General features: G+C 47.3%; 1 protein-coding gene across 1 annotated transcript; it reads left to right on the top strand.

Annotated features, from left to right (window-relative positions):
• The first annotated feature begins 3,030 nt into the window (after positions 1–3,030).
• Positions 3,031–22,820, top strand: COLGALT1 (collagen beta(1-O)galactosyltransferase 1). Its single transcript, XM_005311375.5, has 12 exons — positions 3,031–3,339; positions 5,407–5,517; positions 6,806–6,923; positions 8,251–8,385; positions 8,538–8,742; positions 10,440–10,559; positions 11,962–12,038; positions 12,305–12,411; positions 13,051–13,183; positions 14,105–14,232; positions 15,183–15,389; positions 21,225–22,820. Exons 1-12 carry the CDS (start codon positions 3,134–3,136, stop codon positions 21,490–21,492), a joined length of 1,815 nt encoding a protein of 604 aa, XP_005311432.2. The 5' UTR covers positions 3,031–3,133; the 3' UTR covers positions 21,493–22,820.
• The last annotated feature ends 296 nt before the right edge of the window (positions 22,821–23,116 follow it).

The following is a 23,116-nucleotide window of genomic DNA, read 5'->3' as shown; positions in this document are numbered from 1 at the left end:
CTCCAACCCATTTCAACGACTTCTCTTTTCCTCAGACAGTCGGTTATTACCTGTCTTTGGTTACATCCAAGATACTGTCAAGCAACAGGGGCTTTTTCCTTCTGAACACTAGATACAGCTAAAGAAAAAAGGAATATTGTTAAACTAAAGCCTCCCTTAACACTACATTTCAAATGCTTTTAACTGTTTTTTCTTTTCTGTAGCTTTAATAAAAGGTTAACATGATTTTAATGGTATTTTTGCCCTAGTATAAGTAGGGTGATGTCTGTAGTCCAAGCTTTGGACCTATTTAAGCATGTTTAATGTTGTACACTGTCTGGGTTATGTTAACACCTCTGATGCATTTATCCTATCTAAATTAAACAAAGCACCAGCTGGGTGGCTGTATTATCTCAGAGAAGGCAAGGTCAAAGAAATGGTCCTTGCCATTGGAGAAGGTAGGGAGGTTTGTGATAGTCCTTGTTTGTGGAGGAATTAATTCTACGCTCTTGGCTGGGACTTCCAGAAATTTGTCTTCTACACAGATAAGCTTTATTCTCACTGTATACCCCTGGGGGAATTCTGTGACAAAAAAAATTAAATTCTGCACTCTATTTTAAAATTCCACATTTTTTGTCAAAATAACAATATAATCATGCCACTTCCAATTATTAATTTCAAAATACCTGTCCGCAAGTATGTCTGTAACAATATTAGAACAAAAAGGGATTCAGGAAATGTTTTTTGGCACATAGATTCCTTACTAGGCATAAGAACGGCCATACTGGGTCAGACCAAAAGTCCATCTACTTCAGTAGCCTGTCTTCTGACAGCCAATGCTAGATGCTTCAGAGGGAATGAACAAAACAGGTAATCCTCAAGTGAGCCATTCCTAGCTTCTGGTAAACAGAGGTAGGGACACCATCCCTGCCATGCAGGCTAATGGCCATTGATGGACCTATCCTCCATGAATTTATCTAGTTCTTTTTTGAACCCTTTTATAGTCTTGGCCTTTACAACATCCTCTGGCAAAGAGTTCCACAGGTTGTGCATTGTTTGAAGAAATACTTCCTTTTGTTTTAAACCTGCTGCCTGTTAATTTCATTTGGTGACCCCCTAGCTCTTGTTATGAGGAGTAAGTAATGCTTACTTATTTACTTTCTCCACACCAGTCATGAGTTTATAGACCTATCATATCCCCCCTTTCCTTTCCAAGCTGAAAAGTCCTTATTAACCACTCCTCCTATGGAAGCTGTTCCATACCCCTAATAATTTTTTTGCCCTTTTCTGAACCTTTTCCAATTCCAATATATCCTTTTTGATAGGGTGACCACATCTACATGCAATATTCAAAATGTGGGTTTACTATGGATTTAAACAGGCAATATATTTTGTCTTATCTATTCCTTTCCTAATGATTCCCAACATTGTTAGCTTTTTTGACTGCATATTTATACATAACTGAGTAATAGTTAATTTAACCTACACTACAGATACTATTTGGGGTAGCCGTGTTAGTCTGAATCTCTAAAAAGCAACAGAGGGTCCTGTGGCACCTTTAAGACTAACAGAAGTATTGGGAGCATAAGCTTTCGTGGGTGACTTGCATCTGAAGAAGTGAGGTTCTTATCCATGAAAGCTTATGCTCCCAATACTTCTGTTAGTCTTAAAGGTGCCACAGGACCCTCTACTACAGATACTATTTCCCACACCCCTCAGAAGCTGTGCAAAGGCTTGGGGGAGTCAGGATTAATGGAGGAGCTGAGGGAAAGAGAAGTAACTGCTGGGAAGCAGCCTGGGAGTGCACTTGGACAGTTGTGAGTGGGTGGGTGGGAGGGAGAAGTATGGAACAGATTTTTTTGGGGGGAGGGGAAGAGGAGAGATTGTTCAGGAGCTTCTCCCCCTGGCTGACCCATTCAGTCAGGTATATAAGCCCCTGTGTCCCTCACCTCTTCTCCCCATATCCCTATACCCCACTCAGCTACCCCCTATCCCCATGTAGCCTTGCACCCCCACTCTGCCCCAGCTGAATGCTTTCACCTCACTAGCTCCAGTCTGTCTCTCTTCCCCCCCCCCCATTAACCTTTCTGGCCCCTAGTCTGTGACTCCTCCCCTCCCCCCAGCACACCCTGTAGTCCCCACTCTGTCCATCCCTCCTCACATGGTCCCAGGAGCAGGGCACTGTGGGGAACTAGCCTCTCCCCAGCAGGCTGCTCCACCTGCCTTGTTCTAGCACCACAGCAGCCTCTGGTGGGCGGAAGGTGTAATTGCAGCACCTCCCCTGGAGAACATATTTTCTGCAGGGGACTCTGCAGGTGCGCAGTGACTCACAAGGCCCTCACCAGAAATAAGACTTCAGCAGTTATCAAACTTCATTAAAACAACAAGGTGTCCAGTGGCACCTTAAAGACTAACAGATTTAGTTGGGCATAAGCTTTCGTGGGCAAAAAACCTATTTCAGCTTTGTGCCACCAGACTTCTTGTTTCTGTGGCTACAGACTAACACGGCTACTCCCTGATACTGGCACTTCATTGCATTGCAACCCTCTGGTGGGGGTAGAGCCCGAGTCCCAGCTGAAGCCCGTTGCTTCTGCTCAAGGCCCAGTCCCAGCCTGTCTCACGCTGGCTCTGGTGACCGCATTACAATGAACTCGTGACGCACTTAGGGGTCCTGACCCGCACTTTGAGAACTGCTGCTAGACAAAGCTGCTCTGTGACAGGGGCCAGGGCTGGAGCTTTACAATCTCCAAGTGGCCCCAGCCCCTGCGCGGCTCGTCCAGGGGCAGCCGCATGCGAGCCGTCCGGGGAGTGGTGCCCGCGCCGCAGGGCCAGGCTGGGAGCGGGCCCCATCGCAGACCGGCGGGCGGGGGCCGGGCCCGTGCCCCACCCGCCCGCGCGGCAGGGAACGTGGCTCGTGTGGGGGGAGTCTGGCTCCATCCCTTTAAGGCGTTACGTGTAAGCTCTAGCCAGCCCCCGAGAGAGGCGAGGCGGCGGGGGGCGTCTCCGGACCCTTTCCTGTCGGCGTGTAAGAATGCCTGTTAAAGGGGAGGTGCCCCCCTGGGGGAGACTGCGGCCAGTACCGGGCTTGTCTTCCCTTTGCCTTTAAGTTCCATTTCTTGTCGGAGGGTAGCTGTGTGGCTCGTCCAGACACACCATGGCCTCGGCCGCCGGGCTCTGGCTCCTGCTGCTGCTGGCCCCGGGCAGCGCCTACTTCCCCGAGGAGCGGTGGAGCCCGGAGTCGCCGCTGCAGGCGCCCCGGGTGCTGATCGCGCTGCTAGCCCGGAACGCGGCGCACTCGCTGCCGGCGGTGCTGGGGGCCTTGGAGCGGCTGCGGCACCCGAAGGAGCGAACGGCGCTGTGGTGAGAGCCGCCCCCGGGCATCCCCCCCCCCCCCCGCGGCATCCGCCCCCGGCATCCCCGCCCAGCCCCCCCCCCCCCGCGGCATCATCCCCCCCTAATCCCCCCCCTTGCGGCATCATCCCCCCCTAATCCCCCCCCCCGTCGCGGCATCATCCCCACCCAGCCCCCCCTCGCGGCATCCGCCTCCCCCGGACATCCCTGCCTAGTACCCCGGACATCATCCCTGCCTATATCCCCCGCCCCTAGGCATTCCTGCCCAGCCCCTGCAGGACCCCCATCTCTGGGAAGCGCCCACACACACTAGCAGGACACACCCACCGACGGCAGGACTTTCTCCCTCACCCCTGCCACCCAGGTCCCTAGGATCTCCTTGGCTTCTCTCCACACATACTTGTTCCCTTCCCTGGCAGGAGCTGATGGGGCTTGGGACCCACCTGGGATGTCCTCTCCCTGCTGCTCTGGGGGCTGGTGAGATTCAGGCAACTTCCTTTCCCTGCTCCCCGCAGCCCCATGCTGGGGGCCTGGGGCCTTTCCTGAGCACAGACAGGATCCTAGTGAGACCCCGGGCCAATCTGGGTATCGTTGGATAGGAGGGCCCTGTTACCTTTTCTAGATTGCTGATTAGCACTTTAAAGCCACCTTGGCCCCAGTGAAACACTTGCCAACCTGCCCCAAGTGTCTGGGCATTAACAGCTTCATGTGCATGTAGCCGCACTCAGTGCGACTAGAGACACGGAGCAGAACATGGCTGTTACATGGACGAGCTGGGCAGGTAGTGTTGTCAACAGAGAAGGTATCTTCCCCAAGGGATTTAGTACCTACTCTGAAATTCCCACAGGAGCTTACGTTACATCAGGAGGAAAGAAAGGCACTACTGCAAACTCTCTACCACTTTGAGTTAAGTATAGAGTGAGGAAGAGAACTTTTCCTGCCACCTCATGGTGGCTGAAGGAGCGGTCCCAGGGCTCAGTGAGCCCCTTTTCCCTGGCAGATGAATTGTATGCTTGGAAAGAGGAGAGTGAAGGTACGCCCACCCCCATTAGCTAACAGGGTTAAAGACAGCTGTGCATCTCATGTTAGGGATCCATTCTCAACAAGACTGGGTTAGAGTAGGGTGTCTGGGATGCTGATTGCCTGGTTTTCTTCTATTCGGGCAATACCTTGCACTAGAGAGGGTGAGAGAGGACAAGAGGCTCGTGGTTCAATAGGGTATGAGGAGGAGCAGGGTTAGAATGGAGAGCCCAGAATTCTGGGAACATGGGGGTCTCTTGTGGGCTGAGTGGAACCTAGAGGGGAAATGGGCAGCTTTGCAGATGAGAAACTATATGAGATGGTGGGATTTACCTCAGACTCTCCTGTAGGGTGTGAGGGGAGGCAGCATGGACCAAGAGTAGGGCTCCGTGTCTGTCATGGGAGGTCTTGGAAGTCACAGATTCAGCCACTTCTGCAGTGGCCAGTGTGGCTGATCTTAGGGCTGCCCATGCAGCTGGCCCTGGAGCCAGCTGTTCAGGCAGCCCTGGGTCAGCCACACCGGCTGCTGCTAGAGTAGTTCTGCAGCCAGGCGCTTGGGCAGTCTCGCAGCCAGCGGCACTGGCCGCTGCTCTGGTGACCCTGGGCAGCTGGCCCCAGGGACCACCTGAGCAGCTGCCAATGCGGCTGGTCCTGGGGCTCCCTCATCCCTGGCAGTGACCGGAGCAGCAGTGGGCCTCCTGGAACTTCCCGCTCTGCCCCCGCCCCTTGTCCCCCCGGGCAGCGGGCAGAGCAATGCCCCATGGGGCTTCCCCCGTCCGATGATGGCGGGTCCCTGGCTTTGCCCCCGCAATGCCCCCTGCCCCAAGATTTAATCATGAGAATTTTTAGTAAAAGTTATGGACAGGTCATGGGGCTGTGATTTTTATTTTTGTTTTTTGCCTGTGATCTGTCTGTTGTTTTTACTAAAGATACTCATGATTAAATCGTATCTTTAACCAAGAGCATTGCTCCAGCTTCCCCTGCAGGGCATGGGGGAAAGCATCAGGAGGGTTCATGTCCCTACTTAGCAGTGTGTCACTGTTGGGTGTTTTTCAGGGTGGCAACAGATCACAACACTGACAACACAACGGCCGTGCTACGAGAATGGCTGATAAATGTGCAGACCTTGTATCACTATGTGGAGTGGAGGCCGATGGAGGAGCCCAGGTGAGACCCTGCTTCAGAGACTGTTACCAGCACCTGGCTAAACTTGCCTGCCAATGAATCTGCATTCAGTGGGAAGAGAGACAGCTGCTCAGGTTTATTGATTTCCTTAGTAAAAGGGTAAATTAAAAGGTTGAATACTTGGTTAAAGGTTAACCTCTGTCACGGGGTAGGCATTGGAAAGGACCTAACTGAGCCCTGTGAAAGACTGCCCCAGGTCCAGGGAGCAGATAGGGTTTGTTGATAATCCTTGTTTCTCTGGAGCATGTGATTTTGTTAAGTTTCATCTTAGCACCACTGAACTCTCAAAGTGAGGATGTGTAAATGACTGAACCCTCTTTCCCCCCCAGCAAGTGCCCTGGCTCCCTTCTAACCGCTGGCTTCCTTCCCACCAATGACCTCCCTTGACCTCACAGACATGCACTCAGATAGTGAGACGGGATGGGAGGATGGTTGATGCAGCGTTTGCTCCGGATAGGAAAGTCAAGCTGCCCCATCTTGCAACTGTCAGAAGCCCACCCTGGTCATACAGCCTTGCAGACCTGCCTGCAAATTACTGAACAGAGCCGGTCTCCAAGTGCCATCGAGACTCCCATGTAAATTCTTCAATATTCTCATTTTTTGAATATGTAAGAAACAAAAATCTGTTTTCCCTTTTCAAAATCTGCAGACACCAAGGAGACAGCATTAAATTCTGCCTTATCTGGTCTTGCTTGTTTTAGAGGATTCAGGATGCTTGTCACTTGGGAGTAGTGCACTGGAGAGCAGGTTAGGGCTCTGATAGAAGTCACTGTTTGTGGTGGGATTGGATTGGCTGCAGTTCTAGACAAGATTGTTCAGAGATGCTCATAAACTGGTGGGTCAGAGCAATTGACTCTGCTGCATCAATGATCTCCACTGCATATAGAGGATATTCTGTTAGCTCAAGGGTTTAATTGGGTCCATGGAGACCAACATGATGTGTCTGTATCAAATGCCTTCCCTTTTCTGTAGAGTCTCAGGGGCCTCCGTGACATTACTGAGCCGAAATCTTGCTGTTGTCTATGGAGAAGACTCCAAAACCAAGCAGGAGGTCTGTTAGTTCCTTGGCAGAGAAGGCCACTTGGATTGTGGTGTGGCTAAAGGGGGGGCGGTGCGGCTTTTACAACTAGCTTGCCTTTCACCTCTCAGATTTGATACTTGTGCTGAGTTCATTCCAGCTATATATCCACATCATGTAACTTTTGGGAAGGGAAAGCAGTGAGGAGGGATGAACCCAGCTGGGACTTTAACTGAGGTTAATCCCTGGCAGGTCCTATCCGGATGAGGAAGGCCTGAAGCACTGGTCAAATTCTCGCTATGAGCACGTGATGAAGCTCAGACAAGCAGCCTTGAAATCTGCCAGGGACATGTGGGCTGACTACATCTTGGTAAGAAAATCTCCCTGCCTTTGGTACTGTGGTGACAGATGCTATGTTTATGTCCAGTCATTTTCAGTTTTCAAACCAAATCCAAGCTCAGTTGTGCAGGTTTCTTTATGCTTCTCACCTGGGCTAATGCTGCTGATTAAACTAGCCTGGCCCTGCACACCAGAGCTGCATGAGTACAGGAATAGCCAGACAGCATCCCGGCAGGCCATGGCCCATTATCCATGTGCTTTGGTGTTCTGCTTTTGGCAGCAACCAATATATGGTGATAACCTAGTGGGTGGGAATAATCCATATGATGTCCTTGACTGGATCCCTGCAAGCACTCTGTGTCTCTCATCTGCATGAAGTTGGGCTCTGCTGGTGCCTCTGTTTGACCAATGAATTGCTATCAATGCAGTAACTATGTTGATGACAGTGGCATGAAAATTAGTGTTTTCTAAATGTGTCTGCTGGCACTGGTTGCTCCTGCCTGCCTGGAGAAGTGGAAGCATCTTTTAAAATATTGCTGTTGTGAAGATGTTGTTCCAGACCAGGAGGGCTTGAAGGCTGTAGCCTTCTTTAGTCGCTTTATGATCTAACTGGCTTAGGTATAAATGTAGCTAATGTACATATAAATGTCTGTCACCGCTATCTTTGGGTTTCTCATATCTAAACAGGAAGGACTGTAGTTGAATTTAAGGAACTTCTCCCTTGAGGATGAACTTCTTAAGATGGGTCTCTTTCTCTGTTTTGAATAGCAGCTGCCTTTAAGGGAATTTTGTGACTGGGCTTTAGGTAATAGAAATCCATTTGGACTCAAGTACTATCTATGCTGTACTGGTGTGCTGGCATGGGATATTTTGTAGCTCAGCAGACCGTGTGTTTCCAGGCTTGGCTGATGGATCCTGCCTCATTCAGCTCTGAGGATGAGGAACAAAAATGCCTGTGTTTATCAAAATGAAAGCAATAATATCTAGTTAGTGAGGAGCTCCTAGGGTTGTTAATAATAATATAATATATGGAGATACACCTATCTCATAGAACTAGAAAGGACCCCAAAAGGTCATGGAGTCCAGCCCCCTGCCTTCACTAGCAGGGCCAAGTACTGATTTTGCCCCAGATCCCTAAGTGGCCCCCTCAAGGATTGAACTCACAACCTTGGGTTTAGAAGGCCAATGCTTCTCCCCCCCCCCCCCCCGGACATCCTGAGAGTATCTTTAGGAGTAGTTGGAAAGCATTCACAGGGTTTGCACAGGAATGGCTCGGGGTGGAGCACACCAGGCTGACACAGGGACTGGACTGGCTGCATTAGAATTGACTGTGCTTGTTGTCTCTTTGCTGTTTGCAGTTTGTGGATGCAGATAATCTCCTGACAAACCCAGACACCCTGGGCCTGCTGATGGCAGAGAACAAGACCGTAGTGGCGCCCATGTTGGACTCTCGTGCTGCCTATTCTAACTTCTGGTGTGGAATGACTTCGCAGGTAGGAGGAGGCCTGGGGTTCTGTCATATGTTCCTCCTCCAGTCCCTGTGTAGACCAGTACTTTGCACACAGGATCCATTGCATGCATGAGTAGCTCCCAGCTGCCCCCTCTCATAAGAGCTCTTGCAAGACTCTCCTTTTTCCCTTTTTAGGGTTATTACAAACGTACTCCTGCCTACATTCCCATTCGAAAACGAGATCGCCGTGGCTGCTTTGCTGTCCCCATGGTGCACTCCACTTTCCTGATTGACCTGCGGAAAGAGGCCTCCCGGGACCTTGTCTTCTACCCACCACACCCAGATTACACCTGGTCTTTTGATGACATCATTGTCTTTGCATTTGCCTGCAAGCAGGCAGGTGAGTTAATGGATATTGCTGCTCATGCACTTCTTGCTAGCATAGGCTGGGTGTGTAGCTCTGCTCTGGATTGAGAGATGAGGAGCCTGCAGCCATCCTTTTCTGAAAGGGGATTAGGTTGTCTGCTGTGTTGGTAAGGGGTTGTCTTGGGCCCAACAAGGGATAAGATATTAACAAAACCCTTGTTTACTGTTGCAGCGCTCAATAGTTCAGTTAGGCGTGGTTTGGGGGTCTCCTATCAAGTAATTGCTATGACTTCTATTGTTGTAACACTCACCATTATAAAATCTTTTTAACCATTTAAAGTCACAGAAAAAGAAGAAAAAACAATTAAAGGATTTGAAATATATTGCATTAACTCAGGCTTTCATTTTAATAGCTTTCCTTATTCATGTCTCCTAACTGGAAGGGACCCTGAAAGGTCATTGAGTCCAGCCCCCTGCCTTCACTAGCAGGACCAAGTATTGATTTTGCCCCAGATCCCTAAGTGGCCCCCTCAAGGATTAAACTCACAACCCTGGGTTTAGCAGGCCAATGCTCAAACCACTGAGCTATCCCTCCCCCCTAGTTGTATAGAGTATTTTATGGGGGGGAACACTTGTTTTACAGTCTTTTAGATGGTATTAGCTGCCCTCTTGTGGGGAGATGAGAGAAAGTTAGTTTAGATGGTCTGGAGCTGCTGCTGCTGTTGAAAGTCCTGTTTCCTTTAATACCAAACAGGATAAATGCACACAAATGGAAAGAGAGAAAGATAGAAAAAGCAGCATCTGTCTCTGCTAGGTTTTGTGAGGGTTTTGGTTTTGGCTTGCAACCTTGCTGCTTGGAATCTATAGGACCAGTATATGATCTTATCAGCTACTCTGAGACGTGGCAAACTTTTACCAGTGTTGGTCGGTCTGTTTAAAGAATTGCTTTTTGTTGCTTCTCCTGTCATACCAGTGTGCAAATGTGGAGTTGTCTTGGCCAGCTAAAGCCTGACTCTTATTAGGCCAAAGGCAAAAAGAGAAATTAGAAACAGGAGAAATAAGACCAGGAAGGAAAATGACATGAGGGAGGAACAATAGCTGGAACCCAACGCTCAGTTCTCAGGCATTCAAGGTTTAGGCAAAGCCGATGGAGGGGATGATGTCATTTAGTTCCCTTTCTCTGGCCTGGTCACAACATCTTTCAGGATCAAGATGACAAAGGCCCAATGGTGTCATGGCGGATCCCAGGGTTCCAGGAAATGGTAGGGGAGCCGCAACCATGATGGTGAAGCTTGCTCCTCCCTGTCCCCCTGACCTTTTAGTGCCATAGTGAATGAGCAATGTTCAAAAAGGAATGGAGACGTCATTCCATGAAACAGTAACCAGGAAAACCCATTTAAGCGATTTCAACTACAAACATTTCCTTTCCCAACTCAAACCAACCTGTGACTTTAGCACAGCTCTTCCAGCTTAACAATCCAGGGAGTGTCAGTCTTTGTCTTGTACTTGTATAAACAATTGTATATAATGGGCTGGGTTCACATTTTTGTACAGGCCACTGCACAATATGCCTCTGCAATGCAGTTGTCTCATGCAGGCCACGTGATGTCTTATTGGGCTGACTTACGAAGCCAGGGACATGGGTGCCTTATGCAGTCCCATGATGTGGGCTGGGTTTGCCACTGAGTGGGTTTTGAGCAGCATTTAGCTCACTCTGTGTGTTAATTTCAGAGGTCCAGATGTTTGTATGCAACAAAGAGGTTTATGGCTTCCTGCCGGTGCCACTGAGAGCCCACAGCACCATGCGGGATGAGATGGAAAGCTTCATGCATGTGCAGCTGGAGATAATGGGTAAGTGCTGGATGCCAATAGAAACAGAACATTCGTAGGCTTGGACTGAGAATTGCTTAGCCGGTTTTCCTTCTTACTTCTGACATTCTGAATTTGGGACCTGTCTCTGTCCTGGGGATTCAGCAGCATCTGCCTCAAAGCTGGTGGTTGGATGGAAGGAGAAAAATGTATTGAGGAATTGTTAAAGCAGGATGGCTAGAATGGTAGTTTCTATGGAAGCTCTACCTCAAATGATTCCACAGTTCTCTTGGCCATGTTGGAGCTGCTTGTGTCTGCTACAAGTAGTGAGGTGTCTTGCCTGTTGACATCTGGGTAAATTGTTCAGCTGCTGTGGTTGCTGTTTGTACCACTTAAAAACAGAGAGCATTTCTTCCTGACTTGACTGTGTTGCTTTTTCCACTAACCTTTAGGGCCCCTCGTCTCCTGTGACTGCAGCGTGCCACACAGGCCTCTTTCAGTTTTCCCCTCCTCTCTTGGTGTCTGCAGGGCCTGTATGGCAGTGCCCATCCACCCTGTTGTGTGTGGAGTAATCTGAATTCTGGGGTGTACAGTATAGAGAGTTTGTAGGACTCCATGTTTTCTTCCCCTGGGTACATTCCTAGGTACAGTTCACAGTATCTCTTTATATTTGGTCCTGGCTGCACAGAGATTCTTTTACTAAAGTTAAGTATCTGACCTCTCCCTATTAACACTTAAAGGGACGGGGACTGATTCCTAGCCATTTAAATACACATCTCTGTAAATTTGAGTAATGCAAGAGGGAGAGCCCAGGTCACAGGATGATAACTGTTTTAAAATAGTTTTATGTATCTGAGAATTTGATGCCAGAGGTTTATTCCTCTGATTTATTTTTTTTCGTTGGCTGCACACAGAGCATGGCTTCAGCTGCACAAGCTTGCATTCTCCTTGTCTTTAGAGACAGAATATTTCTGTAAATGCAGCTCTAGACAGCGGTTTCCTGTTCAAATCTGCCTGCAAACGTTCTCTAATTAATTGGTTAAATACTCTTCGCTCACTCCTTGAGACTGGAGAATCTCCTTCTAACGAGGAAAAACCTGAAGTAAATAATAAATGAGAAGCAGTATGTCAGTCAACAGGACTAATAAGCATAAACATCCATGTCAGGCACTTGTGGGGCACTGGCCAAAGGCTAGCAGCGAGAAGGGATGTAGGAGATCAGTCGTGGAATAGAAAATTAGAGGATCCTTTTCTTTCTCAAGCCCCAGTGGATTGTTCGTACCTGGTTACTCCGTGGTGGTTTGTTTGGAGGGCTGTTCCTAGTGTGGTGGTAGCTGTGCCCCATTTGGAGTTGTGGCGGCTAAGAGAGGTCCCTTGGCCTTATGTCTGGAAGATAACGTCTTACAGAAACCCATTCACATTCCATTTCTTGGTTTTCCCTTAGTGAAGAACCCTCCAGTGGAACCTTCACAATACCTGTCCATCCTGCCAAAGGTCCCTGACAAGATGGGCTTTGATGAGGTGAGTCAGGACTCTGCTCCATACAGGCACATTACTGAGATGATGAATAGTGTTTAGTTTGCACAAGCTGAGCCTACGGGCTTCCTCCTGTGGTCACCTCAGACTCTCTAATGCCTGAGCTGCATTGCTAGGTCTTAATAAAGCACAGGGTATCTCTTCCCTTGGGTTCAGTGCAGGATGCATCAAGGTTGCAGTTGAGTTCTTGCCTCCCTGGGTGTGGTAGGGACCTCCCTGCACATTCATGGCCATGGATTTTATTTCCTCAGGTTTTCATGATTAACTTAAAGCACAGGGCAGATCGACGAGAGCGAATGCTGCGGACACTGTACGAACAGCAGATCGACTGCAAAATCATTGAGGCTGTGGATGGAAAGTGAGTGCATCCAGAGAACACGCATGTGCCCAGTCCAACACCTGATAATAAGGAACCGGGATATTCCAATGGGGAAGAGCTGATGCTGTCTCTTAGAGATGCAGGGAAGCAGGGCAACTCCCTTGCTTGATGGAAGGGGGGGAGGAGGAGGAGCCAGATGCTCTGGGTGTCAGTGCTTCCCAGTCACTTCATAATGTTCTCTGCTGTAGGAAGCCCCTTATGGATTGTAAGGCTTTGTCTTCCTTGCTTTTGTCATCCCACCCTGTCAATGGACAAAGAGGCTGCTGAGTGAATAGCCTGTATAGTTCCTCTAATAATGTCTTCCCTGCATGTGCACACAAGGCTCTTCAGGGTGAGGAAACAAGATAATGGCTGTGTAGTGCCTTGAGCTGTTGCCAGAACAGCTGTGGTAATGACCTAAATTGCCTGCATTCTTTATAAACTGGCTATGAGAATGAGTAATCCTAGGATCTTCTGTTCTGTTTTCCATCATCTCTTCTGCAAAGAGAGAGGCTTAAAATAAAGTGACCTGGAGATTTCTTGGGGAGAGAAGCTGCATTTATGAGCATTAGCAGAGACTCCAAAGCCAGCTGCTGCTCTGTGCTGACGGAGGCATTAACCACATTGTGCTTGTTGCAGAGCCATGAATAGCAGTGAGGTGGAAGCCATGGGGATTCAGATGCTGCCAGGATATAAGGATCCATACCATGGCCGTCCACTGACCAAAGGGGAGCTGGGCTGCTTTCTGAGTCACTATAAGATCTGGAAGGAGGTGAGAGAGTCTGCATACTCAGGAGAGCTCCAGGGATCTTGGTGCTTCTGACCCCTTCAGGACACTTGTTCTGTTTGGGTGTGATAGCCAAGCCAGGACCTTTTCAATTTGTGCTCCTGCCATGGTTCTACCATTTCCAGCATTCCCACTGCTCTTGGCAGGGTTTGCAGTTGCACAAAGAATAAGCAGGGACATATGATCGTGTGTGTGGGGGGGTGTTATGCTCAGGACCATCCAGAGACTTGCATCGTCCCTGCACTGAGCAGGAATTCACATGCTGACACTGTTGTTTTAGCTGGGTGAGAGGAGTGTGTAGGTAGCAGGGTGGTGCCCTCCTCTGGTTTTTTGGGTTATTGTGTGAGCCATAATGGGTATATTTATACAAAGCAGGTTGGGAGCAGCCTTGCAGATCTCATGATTAAGGATAAGATTGTCATGGAGGCCATGGATTCCGTGACTTTCAGAGATCACCATGACATTTTCCTCTACAGCCACCGTGAGTGGCGGGGGGCCCTGCAGCGGGGTTCAGACTCTCCTCTCTTCTTCCCCCACCCCTGCGCTCAGGCTTCAGTCATCCCCTCGTCAGGCCTCCCCCCATTATTTTTAGTAAAAGTCAGACAGACCACGGGCTTCCATGAATTTTTGTTTGTTGTCCATGACCTGTCCATGGCTTTTACTAAAAATAACTGACAAAATCTGAACCTTACTCATAACGCCTAGATGTGCCCTAGCAGTGGTAAAAGGGAATACACATGGAAGAGGTTGGGAGGCAAGAGAGAGCTAATTCCTCAGCACTAAAAGTCAATAGATACCAGTGCTGTGAAAGAAGGGGAGATAAATTACATGTCGTGGGGGGTGGGGCGAAGGAGGGGCAGGCATTTCAGGTTCTCTGACTTGGCTTCTGTTCTGCTAAATTGTTAGATTGTGGAGAGAGGGCTGGAGAAATCAGTTGTGTTCGAGGATGACCTGCGATTTGAAATATTCTTTAAACGACGGCTGATGAATCTGATGTATGACCTGGAAGAAGAGGGTCTGGATTGGGACTTGATGTAAGTGCAGAAGATCAGAAGGTTATACGGATGTTCTACTCAGCTTCCCTGGGCGCTTGTCTTTAATTATCTGTTTACCTCTGGCAGTACACTCGGTGTTGTACAATACGTAAATCCTGCCCCAAAGAGCTTGCAGTCTAAAAGAGAGAAGAGTAAGGGGACACTAGGAGATAACCTACCCTTTGATTATTATAAACTTGCTTTTTGTAGGCATTAGGAAGAAGTGGCTTTTTGAAAGGGATTTGAATAAGGAAAGGGTAGCTCACCCACTGATGACTACAAAAGATTTCTGTGCCGCAAACACAACTTCAGAGAGGACCATGTACTCTGTTAACCAGAAAGCGGATTTATTTTTATGCCAGAAGTTGCTGCCCTATGCTACAAGGGCACCTGCCACCTCTGCGCTCCACCTCTGCTGACTGATTCCAGGCATGAATTTCCTAGATTTTTATTTATTTATTTTAAGGCCAGCAGGGACTATTACGATCATCTAATGTGACCTCCTGCATAAAGCTGGCCAGAGAATTCCACCCGATCTTTCCTGCATGAGGCCCTAACTGCTGCTTGCAGCACTTCTCGAACTGTGGGTCGGGACCCCATTTTAATAGGGTTATCAGGGCTGTCTTAGATTTGCTGGGACCCAGGGCCCAAGGGCTTCAGCCCTAGGCAGCAGGGCTAAGGTTACAGGCCCCCTGTCTGGGGCTGAAGCCCTTGGACTTCGGCCCCCCAGCCTGGGGGAGTGGGGCTTTGGCTTTGCCCCCTTCTCTTTCCCCTCCCCCCCTCCAGTGGTGCGGCTTGGATGGTCTCAGGCTTCAGTCCCCCTCCTGGGGTCCTATAGTAATTTTTGTTGTCAGATGGGGGTCGCAGTGCAATGAAGTTTGAGAACCCCCGAGCTAGAGTGTGAGTCTCTTTCTAAAAGATAATCTTGTGCTGCTGTCTGTCTCCCCCAGTTACATTGGGAGGAAGCGAATGCAGGTGGAGCATCCAGAGAAGTCTGTGCCTCACGTGCGGAACCTGGTGGAGGCAGATTATTCTTACTGGACTCTAGCCTATGTGATGTCCCTGCAGGGTGCCCAGAAGCTGCTGGCAGCTGAGCCACTCTCCAAGATTTTACCTGTGGATGAATTTCTTCCTGTCATGTTTGATAAACACCCTGTGTGAGTCTGGACTGCATTCTCTGGGGCCTAGTGCTGGGGAAAGAAGGGTGTATCAGCCTATAGGGAGGGTGGGTGCATGGGTGAAGGGGATCCTGGAACATTGTGTTCTGAAGTGAGAAGCCTGTTGCAGGCAGAGCTTTGAACAAACACTCTTTGCTGCTGCTTCAGCAGTAGTCAGAGATGGAGTCTGTAGTCAGCTGCTGTAGCTGAACAGGGAAAAACCCCTGTGTTCTGAACTTGGCAGTGAAGCCTCACAGTAGTAGCATATGGAGTGGGTTTGAGGCTACTTCAGCATTTTCCTGCTTGTCACTGGAAGCAGCATGAGAGCTTGTGAGAGGTTCTAACTAGAGCTGGTTGGGAAATGGTTTTTGTTCCTGTGACGGGTTGGACTCCTTGGGAAGCCACCTGATGTGCCTAGATACCACCGAGTCTACCTGTTCTGCCAGCATGGGCCCCCTTTAGTCTGTCTTGCTGAGCCAGGCGCTTAAAACCTCCTCTAACACACACAGGCAGGCACACGCCCAGCTGCAGTCAGCTCTGGGAAGAATCAGCTTAAGGGACTTGCTCCAGCACTCAGATGTCCACCTCCCTTGGAGCGCAGACCCAAAGATGTACTATGAAATTTGCCCCCTCCCTCAGTGTGGGGAGAGATGTGCACACTTCTCCCCCTCCCCCCCATTAGAAATTACAGAAACTGGGTTTAATAGTCAACAAATTTTATTAACTATAAAAGGCAGATTTTAAGTGGTAAAAGGGGTAACATACAGAACAAAGCAGATTAAGCAAATGAAATAAAACACACAAACTAAGCTAGTTTCACTAAAGAAATTGGTTACAAATAGTATTTTTCACGCTAGATATTGCTGTGGGCAGTTTGCAAAGCTTCTGTGGTTCAGAGTTCCAGTTATAGTCCTTTTCAGACTAGACCCCTGTCTCAGTCTGTCAGGGCTGGCCCACAACATTTTGGCACCTGAGGCGAGGATCTCAAATGATGCCCCCATGTCCCCTCGCTTGGGCCAAAAGTTTGAAAGGTCTCAATTCTGCCTTCTTCTTGTTCTACTCGTCTCATGCTACTGCTCTGCTACCTATCCCAATAAAGGAGAACTAACAACTTAAAATGCCTTGTTCAAAAATTTTAAGTAACACTTAATTTTCAAACGCCTGAACAGCAAATGTAACTTTTCTTGTCTGCATAGTGAACACTGGCATTTTTATCTGTTTGAATAATCAAAGTGGTGCCTTCTTGCTTGCCAAGAGTTGAACTGCGTCCTGAAGGTCCACAGTCTGGGCCAGCTCATGCTCTATTGAGATGGTTGCAAGGCCGACCAGCCTCTCCTGTGTCATTGTGGAGCGTAGATGTGTTTTAATTAACTTCAGCTTGGAGAAGCTGCGTTCTCCACTGGCAACTGTTACAGGAAGTTAGAAGTATGCGCAGAGCAAAAAAAGCATTTGGAAAGAGGGTGGTCATCTTATTTGTGCACATACATTCCAGATCAGCCTTTGGAATTGATCCTGCTGAAATGTATCTTGAAAAGGCTTTCAGTTCATCACCTAAATCACTCGCATTAATATCACGCATGTCATCATGTGTCAACACTGTCTCTAGTGCCCTGCATTGCTGGTGTAGGTCTTTTTCAGGTATAGTGAGGAGTTTTGGAATATCATATACAACATCCCAAATATACTGCTGTGTTCCTTGAGTTGCATGAAACGTTCTTCAACTGACTGTATTGCACAGTCTAGCACCTGGTAAAAGAATTCAACTTTGAACTGTTGCTTGGGGTCTCTTATGGGATTATCCTGTGCCTCGTAATCAAAATGTCGTCTTCTTCAGTGACTCTTGTATTCTTAAATTGGTGGGAAAATAGCTTCAGTGTGAAGTTTCTCTGCCAACTTCTGTGCACTCTTCAGAATGTTTTGAAATCCCTCATCTGACTGGTAAGACTGTAGGTATGACTTTGCTTTGTCCAGTTGTTCCATTGCTCCAAATATATCAAGGTCAACACCTTGGAGTCTCTTGCTTACAACATTTATTTCAAACAGTATGTCATGCCACAACACTAAGCCACACAGAAATTTGACGTTATGTATGTTTCTGGTGATTCCATTTCCCTCTGCCACTGTTCTCCCACAAACAGTTCCTGTCATAGCATTATCCTCCATAATGGCAACTATGGCATCATCTATCTTCCCAATTTTGGTGTTTGATAGGGTTTATCGTCTCCACTCAACTTTCCCATCATGTGGCACTCAGTGGTTTCAGTGTCAGAGAGGATGTTCCCAGATGTTTCTTCAAAATTTGCCATTGATGAGTTGATGCAGAGAAAAATACATAGATGCTTTAAATTACATTAAAATATTCAGCAGCCTCCCTAGAAGCTGATGCTGCATCACTGACCACCAAGGTCAATGAATGAGAACTGCATGGGACAAAAAAAGCTTGAGGGTTTAACTCTCGGTTCCGGGTCTGCACTCCTCTGTTCTTTTTTTTTTTTTTTTTTTTTCTCTCATGCTGGCACCATTATTGTAGCCCTGACCTCTCATGTCAGCTATCGCAATTCCTGTATCTTCCAGTTTTTTAAGAAGCATTACAGGAGCAGGTATGACAAATCTATCATCAATGTCAAAAAATTCTAGAAAATGCTCTCTGACGGTCACCATTGCAGAAACATTTTCACTAGGTTCTGTTTTTACAAAACACACCATTAAAGTCATTTGTTCCGTATGGCTGATGTCAGGTGTGCAGTCCAGAATAACAGAGTAATATCTTGCTGACTTCAGATCTGCCACAATCTTCTGTTTGACTTTTGTTTTCAGTAACTGTATGATCTCATTTTGAATTTGTTTTTCCAAGGTAGTGGTGTGTGTACATTTCTTGGGTGGTGACTCTTCTTAGATGCTCCTGGAGTACAGCATCCAACTCAGCCATCAGCTCCACAATTTTAAGGAAGTTTCTGTTGTTTGGCACATACAGTTGATCTGAAGTGCCATGCAGTGCTAAATTTTGGGTAGCAAACATTCTCACAATGGCAGTGAGGCTTTTCAGAACATTTTGCCAGTAAAGAGAGACTGATGCAATCTTCTCTTGATGCTGATCATCTATGGTGGCCTTTAACCTTAGTCTCACCTCAATCTCTTTCCACCTATGCAATGCTCTCTGGTGATTTGCTGCCTTCTCCTGGCATACCAGATTTCTAGCCAGATTTTTCCAGGCCTTAGAACCCAATGTGGCTGGAACATTAGACTGGAAGAGTTTACAACCAAAACAGTATGCAGCATTCTGGGTTTTTGAGTACATAAGCCATGGCCTCTCCACTTTGTCACCACTGGGGATTTCATGCCAGTAATATGTTGGATGGAAACTTCTATTTTCATTGTCTTTGGCAAACATGAAGTTTTTCACTTGCTGTGGCCCATTCAGTACAAGGAAGTCCCTCAGGCTACTTCTCAAGTGGGTCCACAGTCCAGGATCATCTAGACTTAAGGAACTAAACTCAGCAGCAGCTGTTTCTTGCACCTCCACCACACTCTTCTCTGATCTACACTTTTCTTCAGGAATGTGCATGGTTACATCCATTTGAGATGGAGATATGGATGCTGCAGTAGCTGCCAGGTCACCTGCACTCTGACTAACTGGAAGATCAGGCATCTCCTCACCACTCACATCCTCACTGGGGCCGGAAGGCTCACTATAAACATTTGTGTCTATGTATCTCAGGAGAGCTCCTTCCTGCTTAGATAGAAAAGCTTCCTTTGCTTGCTTTCTTTTTTCTGACTGCTGCCCCAGAGGGGTGTTTTCTTCTTTCACTCATGACTGCCATTCTGTGCCAGCTATAGTGGCTCTCAACACTCAATTGAAGGGGACAAATAAGCAGGCTGGTTGCAGGGCCTGAGTGAGGGAAGTTATCAGTGTCTTAAGGGCCTAACTGGCTCCTACTACTTCAGTTGACTGCCTGTTCTCCTCAAGTGGGTTCAGGGAAGCAGCAGGAAACAGGAAGATCCCTGAGAAGCTGGTGTTAATCAGTCCAGGCTCCTGGGGGTGCTAGAGAGGTACACAAGAAGTGGCTTCTCCTCTCTCCCTGCAGCTCCTGCTGCTTTCTGTTATTCCCTCTCACCTTATCTCCGGCCCACCTGTTATATCTCTTGTGCCCTCCTTCCTCCAGCACAGCACTCCACCATCTCTGTACATCTCGAGCAGAGAGAGTACATATGCACCAGCAGCAGACACAATTTTCTACACTCTGGGGTCCTAGTGGCGGGTGCCCCGCCCCCCACAGTCTGGCACCTGAGGCAGCCACCTCAGTTTGCCTCATGGTAAGACCAGCCCTGCAGTCTGGACTTCCACCTTGCCTTCCCTTTTGCAGTCTTTCTTCTTGGGCAGACAGGCCATGAAGGGGGGAGGAAGGCAAACTTGACCCCCCCTTCCCTTACAGTGGAAAATTACAAGAAGTCCCAGGTAATGTTTAGTATCTGGTGACAAGACCCCCCAGCGTCCATGAGTCAGTGGCAGTATGGAGCATCCACAGGAAGGCCAAGCTTTTCACAGATCATTGTCCTCGCTGATGGGCCATCCGCCCTGTCTGGCTTTTCCATTGTTGTACCTGAAGTGTTAGCAGTGGGATTCACCCAAAGTAGCATAATTGAAATACAAATACATAGTCAATATTCCTAAGTTCAGATACAAAAATGATACAGGCACACAAATAGGATAATCACATTCAGTAAATCATAACCTTTCCAATGATATCTCACATGAGCCCTCTGACATAAAGTATATCTGTTATGTCATTCATATGATAAGCATAATTTCATAGAGAATATGGAATGACACATCACAGTTCCTATGAAAAATTTGAATGAAAACTAACATTTTTCCAGGGCTGTCGCTCAATTACAAAAATTAATAAATTACAATGTTATTCTATTGTTAAGTGTGATTAATCGTGATTAATTTTTTGTTAGTTAATCGCATGAGTTAACAGTGATTAATTGACAGCCCTACATTTTTCTTAATTTTTTTTAAGCTTTTTGATTTTTTTATTGAACAACCAGAAATGTTTGTCTTCAGCACCCATGGGGTTTTTTGATGAATACCTGAGAAACTTGGGTGAAATCAGACACTTCCTGCAGAATTTTCTGTTTTGACAAAAAAGCCATTAGGAATTCCTCCACAGCAAAGGCACGAGCCTGCTGTAGCCCCATCACTGTTGACTAGTTTGATCACTGTACTGGAATTTCTGTGAAGGGACTTGCAGTCCAGTCTGCTCCTTGATATAGCTTCTAAAATCTGCCACTTTACTGAGAATCAAGTAGGCCACCGAGCCCTGTCAGTGAGAGCTGACATCACACCTTCAGACCATCTTCAGCAACGCTGCCTGGTTCAAGCAGTGTTTTTCCTGACTGTCCTAAGCTCATTCCCACATGGCAGTAGTAACAAGCTGGCTTCTGGCTTTTGTAGCCTAGTTATGCCCCAGGAGGCTGAGATCTGGTTGGAGCTACTTGGGTGGGGGTTGTAGAGGGCTCTAAAACACTCATTTCTTAGGAATTGTTGGTGCTGCCATGTTTTTCCACAGCTGCTGTTCTTTTAGGGAAAGACAAACGTTTCTGGATGATGAATGTCCCTCTCTCGGGAGCGGACTGGAAGGGTTGTGGGTTAGAAGATTAAGTAAGTTGATGTGCGGTTTGAATGCCGCAATGGGAGGATGAAGGGTGTCTGGAGTGAAGCAGGGTAAATGGAAGGATTAATGCACTGGTGTGGGAGGCTGAAGATGGATTGTAGGGTAAATGCAGAAGACGTGACATCCCCCTCCCCCTTTTTTTCCCTTTTCTGAACAGCTCTGAATATATGGAACATTTTGAAAATCGGAATTTGCTGGCCTTTTCAGTGGAACCACTGCTGGTTTACCCAACACATTACACCGGTGATGATGGTTACATCAGCGACACTGAGACCTCTGTGGTTTGGAATAATGAGAGTGTAAAAACTGACTGGGACCGTGCCAAATCCCAGAAAATGAAAGAACAGCAGGAGCTCAGCAAGGAGGCCAAGAACTCAGATGTGCTCCAATCACCTCTTGACAATACAGCCCGGGATGAGCTATGACCAGAGCAGGCCCCTTCTATGAAATGGATGAAGGGACTGAATGTGATAAGGAAGGGTGTGTGTTGGAGTGGGGGCAGAAAGCAGGGAAAGGGCTATAGTAACATCCTTCCATGGGGATTACTGGAGTTTCGTTGTGTCCAAGAATATAATGGTAAAGTCACTTAGATGACAAAGCCAATGAGGGTCATGGCTGAAGCCCCTCTGACTTCTGCTATTGCAGGATTCTATGAGAGAGAATGCTGGAGAAAGTCAGGTTTGCCATGTCCATCAATTCAGCCACTGCTCTGGTTCAGCACAGATCTTTACACAGTTGCTCGTTGTAGTGGAGAAGTTTTATTCTTTGGTTTAGGATATTGGTACTTGATAGGACATTGGTCTTCCTGCCTCTGTTGCCATGTGTGTATCTGTGCTAGGAATGTATCTCATGACCAGGGATCCTAGTTTTCTCTGATTTTAAAATTCTCCAATTAAAAAAACATAATTGGGGGAAAAACATGGATTTTTAAAATGAAACACTGAATGTTAGTTTCCCTAGCCACAATATATATACGTATCAGTTGAATACAATGTTTTATTGATCTATTTACAGTTGTAAAATGCTGGAATGATCCAGTCACAGGGTATTGTTTCTTTACTGTTGTCAAGGGCCCTGCTGTTTCAGCCTCTTTTTCATTTCTTTTCAGTCAATTTAGCTCTTTCCATGTGTTCTGCGATTGTCTGCCTTCAAATGTCATCTACAGCCTTGCTGCATACAGTACAGAACAGCAGGTTACCATCAACATTAAATTTGTCCTTACCAAATTTATGGGTGTTAAAAGTCACCCGTCTTTCGGGTGACTTAAAGTTTTCAGCATCTTTTTATAACTTTAATTACTCATGGGCGGAGGCTGTAGTGAAATTTAAGATGCATTAAAACACGACCCCCTATATGGCACTGAGTAACCTCTATACGCCGCAAGCAGTTTATTGGCGTATGTTTAGCTATGTGAATTTAAAGCGCATTCAAAAATCAACCACAGGAGGGGGAGGGTTGTGCACATTAAAAAAGTGACACTGGTACTTTCAGTAAAATTTAGTTGTTTTTTTCTCAGTGTAAAAACTAAAGATTCTCTGTAAAATCACATTATGCATTTTTTCCCTGGCAAATGGATTTCTGGGATCCCTATTCATGACCCTTGAATGTTCTCTTGGGGAGGTGTCCGGGAAGGAGGGGTGAAATGCTGCCAGATCCTGCAGGTTCCTGCTAATGATGTGCCCTAATATAAGCTGAAGTCTTCTCTTTCTGTAAGACCAAAACTTTCCTATTTTTATAAAATCTTTGGCTATGACTTGAACTGTCTCTTGGTTCTTCACAAACAGCCCAGAGTGCTGGGGAAGGAGCTTGGCAAGAGCTGACTTCTTCAAGTACCAACTTATATTTTAATCTAGTGCTGGCTTTACAGCCCTGGAGAGTGAAGTCTTCTATTGATCAACTTGGCAGCAGTGTTACAAACTTTCTTGCACTGCATAACCCATGTACCTCAACCCTGACCTGGAGGAGCCCTAGAAATGAGTGGAGCCTGATTCCCCATGGCCCTTTCACTCCATGGCTTCTGCTGAGGGAGGTGTGGTATTGGCAATTGCG

Source organism: Chrysemys picta, chromosome 22 (genome assembly GCF_011386835.1).
Source record: "Chrysemys picta bellii isolate R12L10 chromosome 22, ASM1138683v2, whole genome shotgun sequence".
NCBI lineage: Eukaryota > Metazoa > Chordata > Testudines > Emydidae > Chrysemys > Chrysemys picta.
The sequence above is the reverse complement of the archived record's forward strand: the minus strand, read 5'-3'. Positions and strand labels throughout refer to the sequence as shown.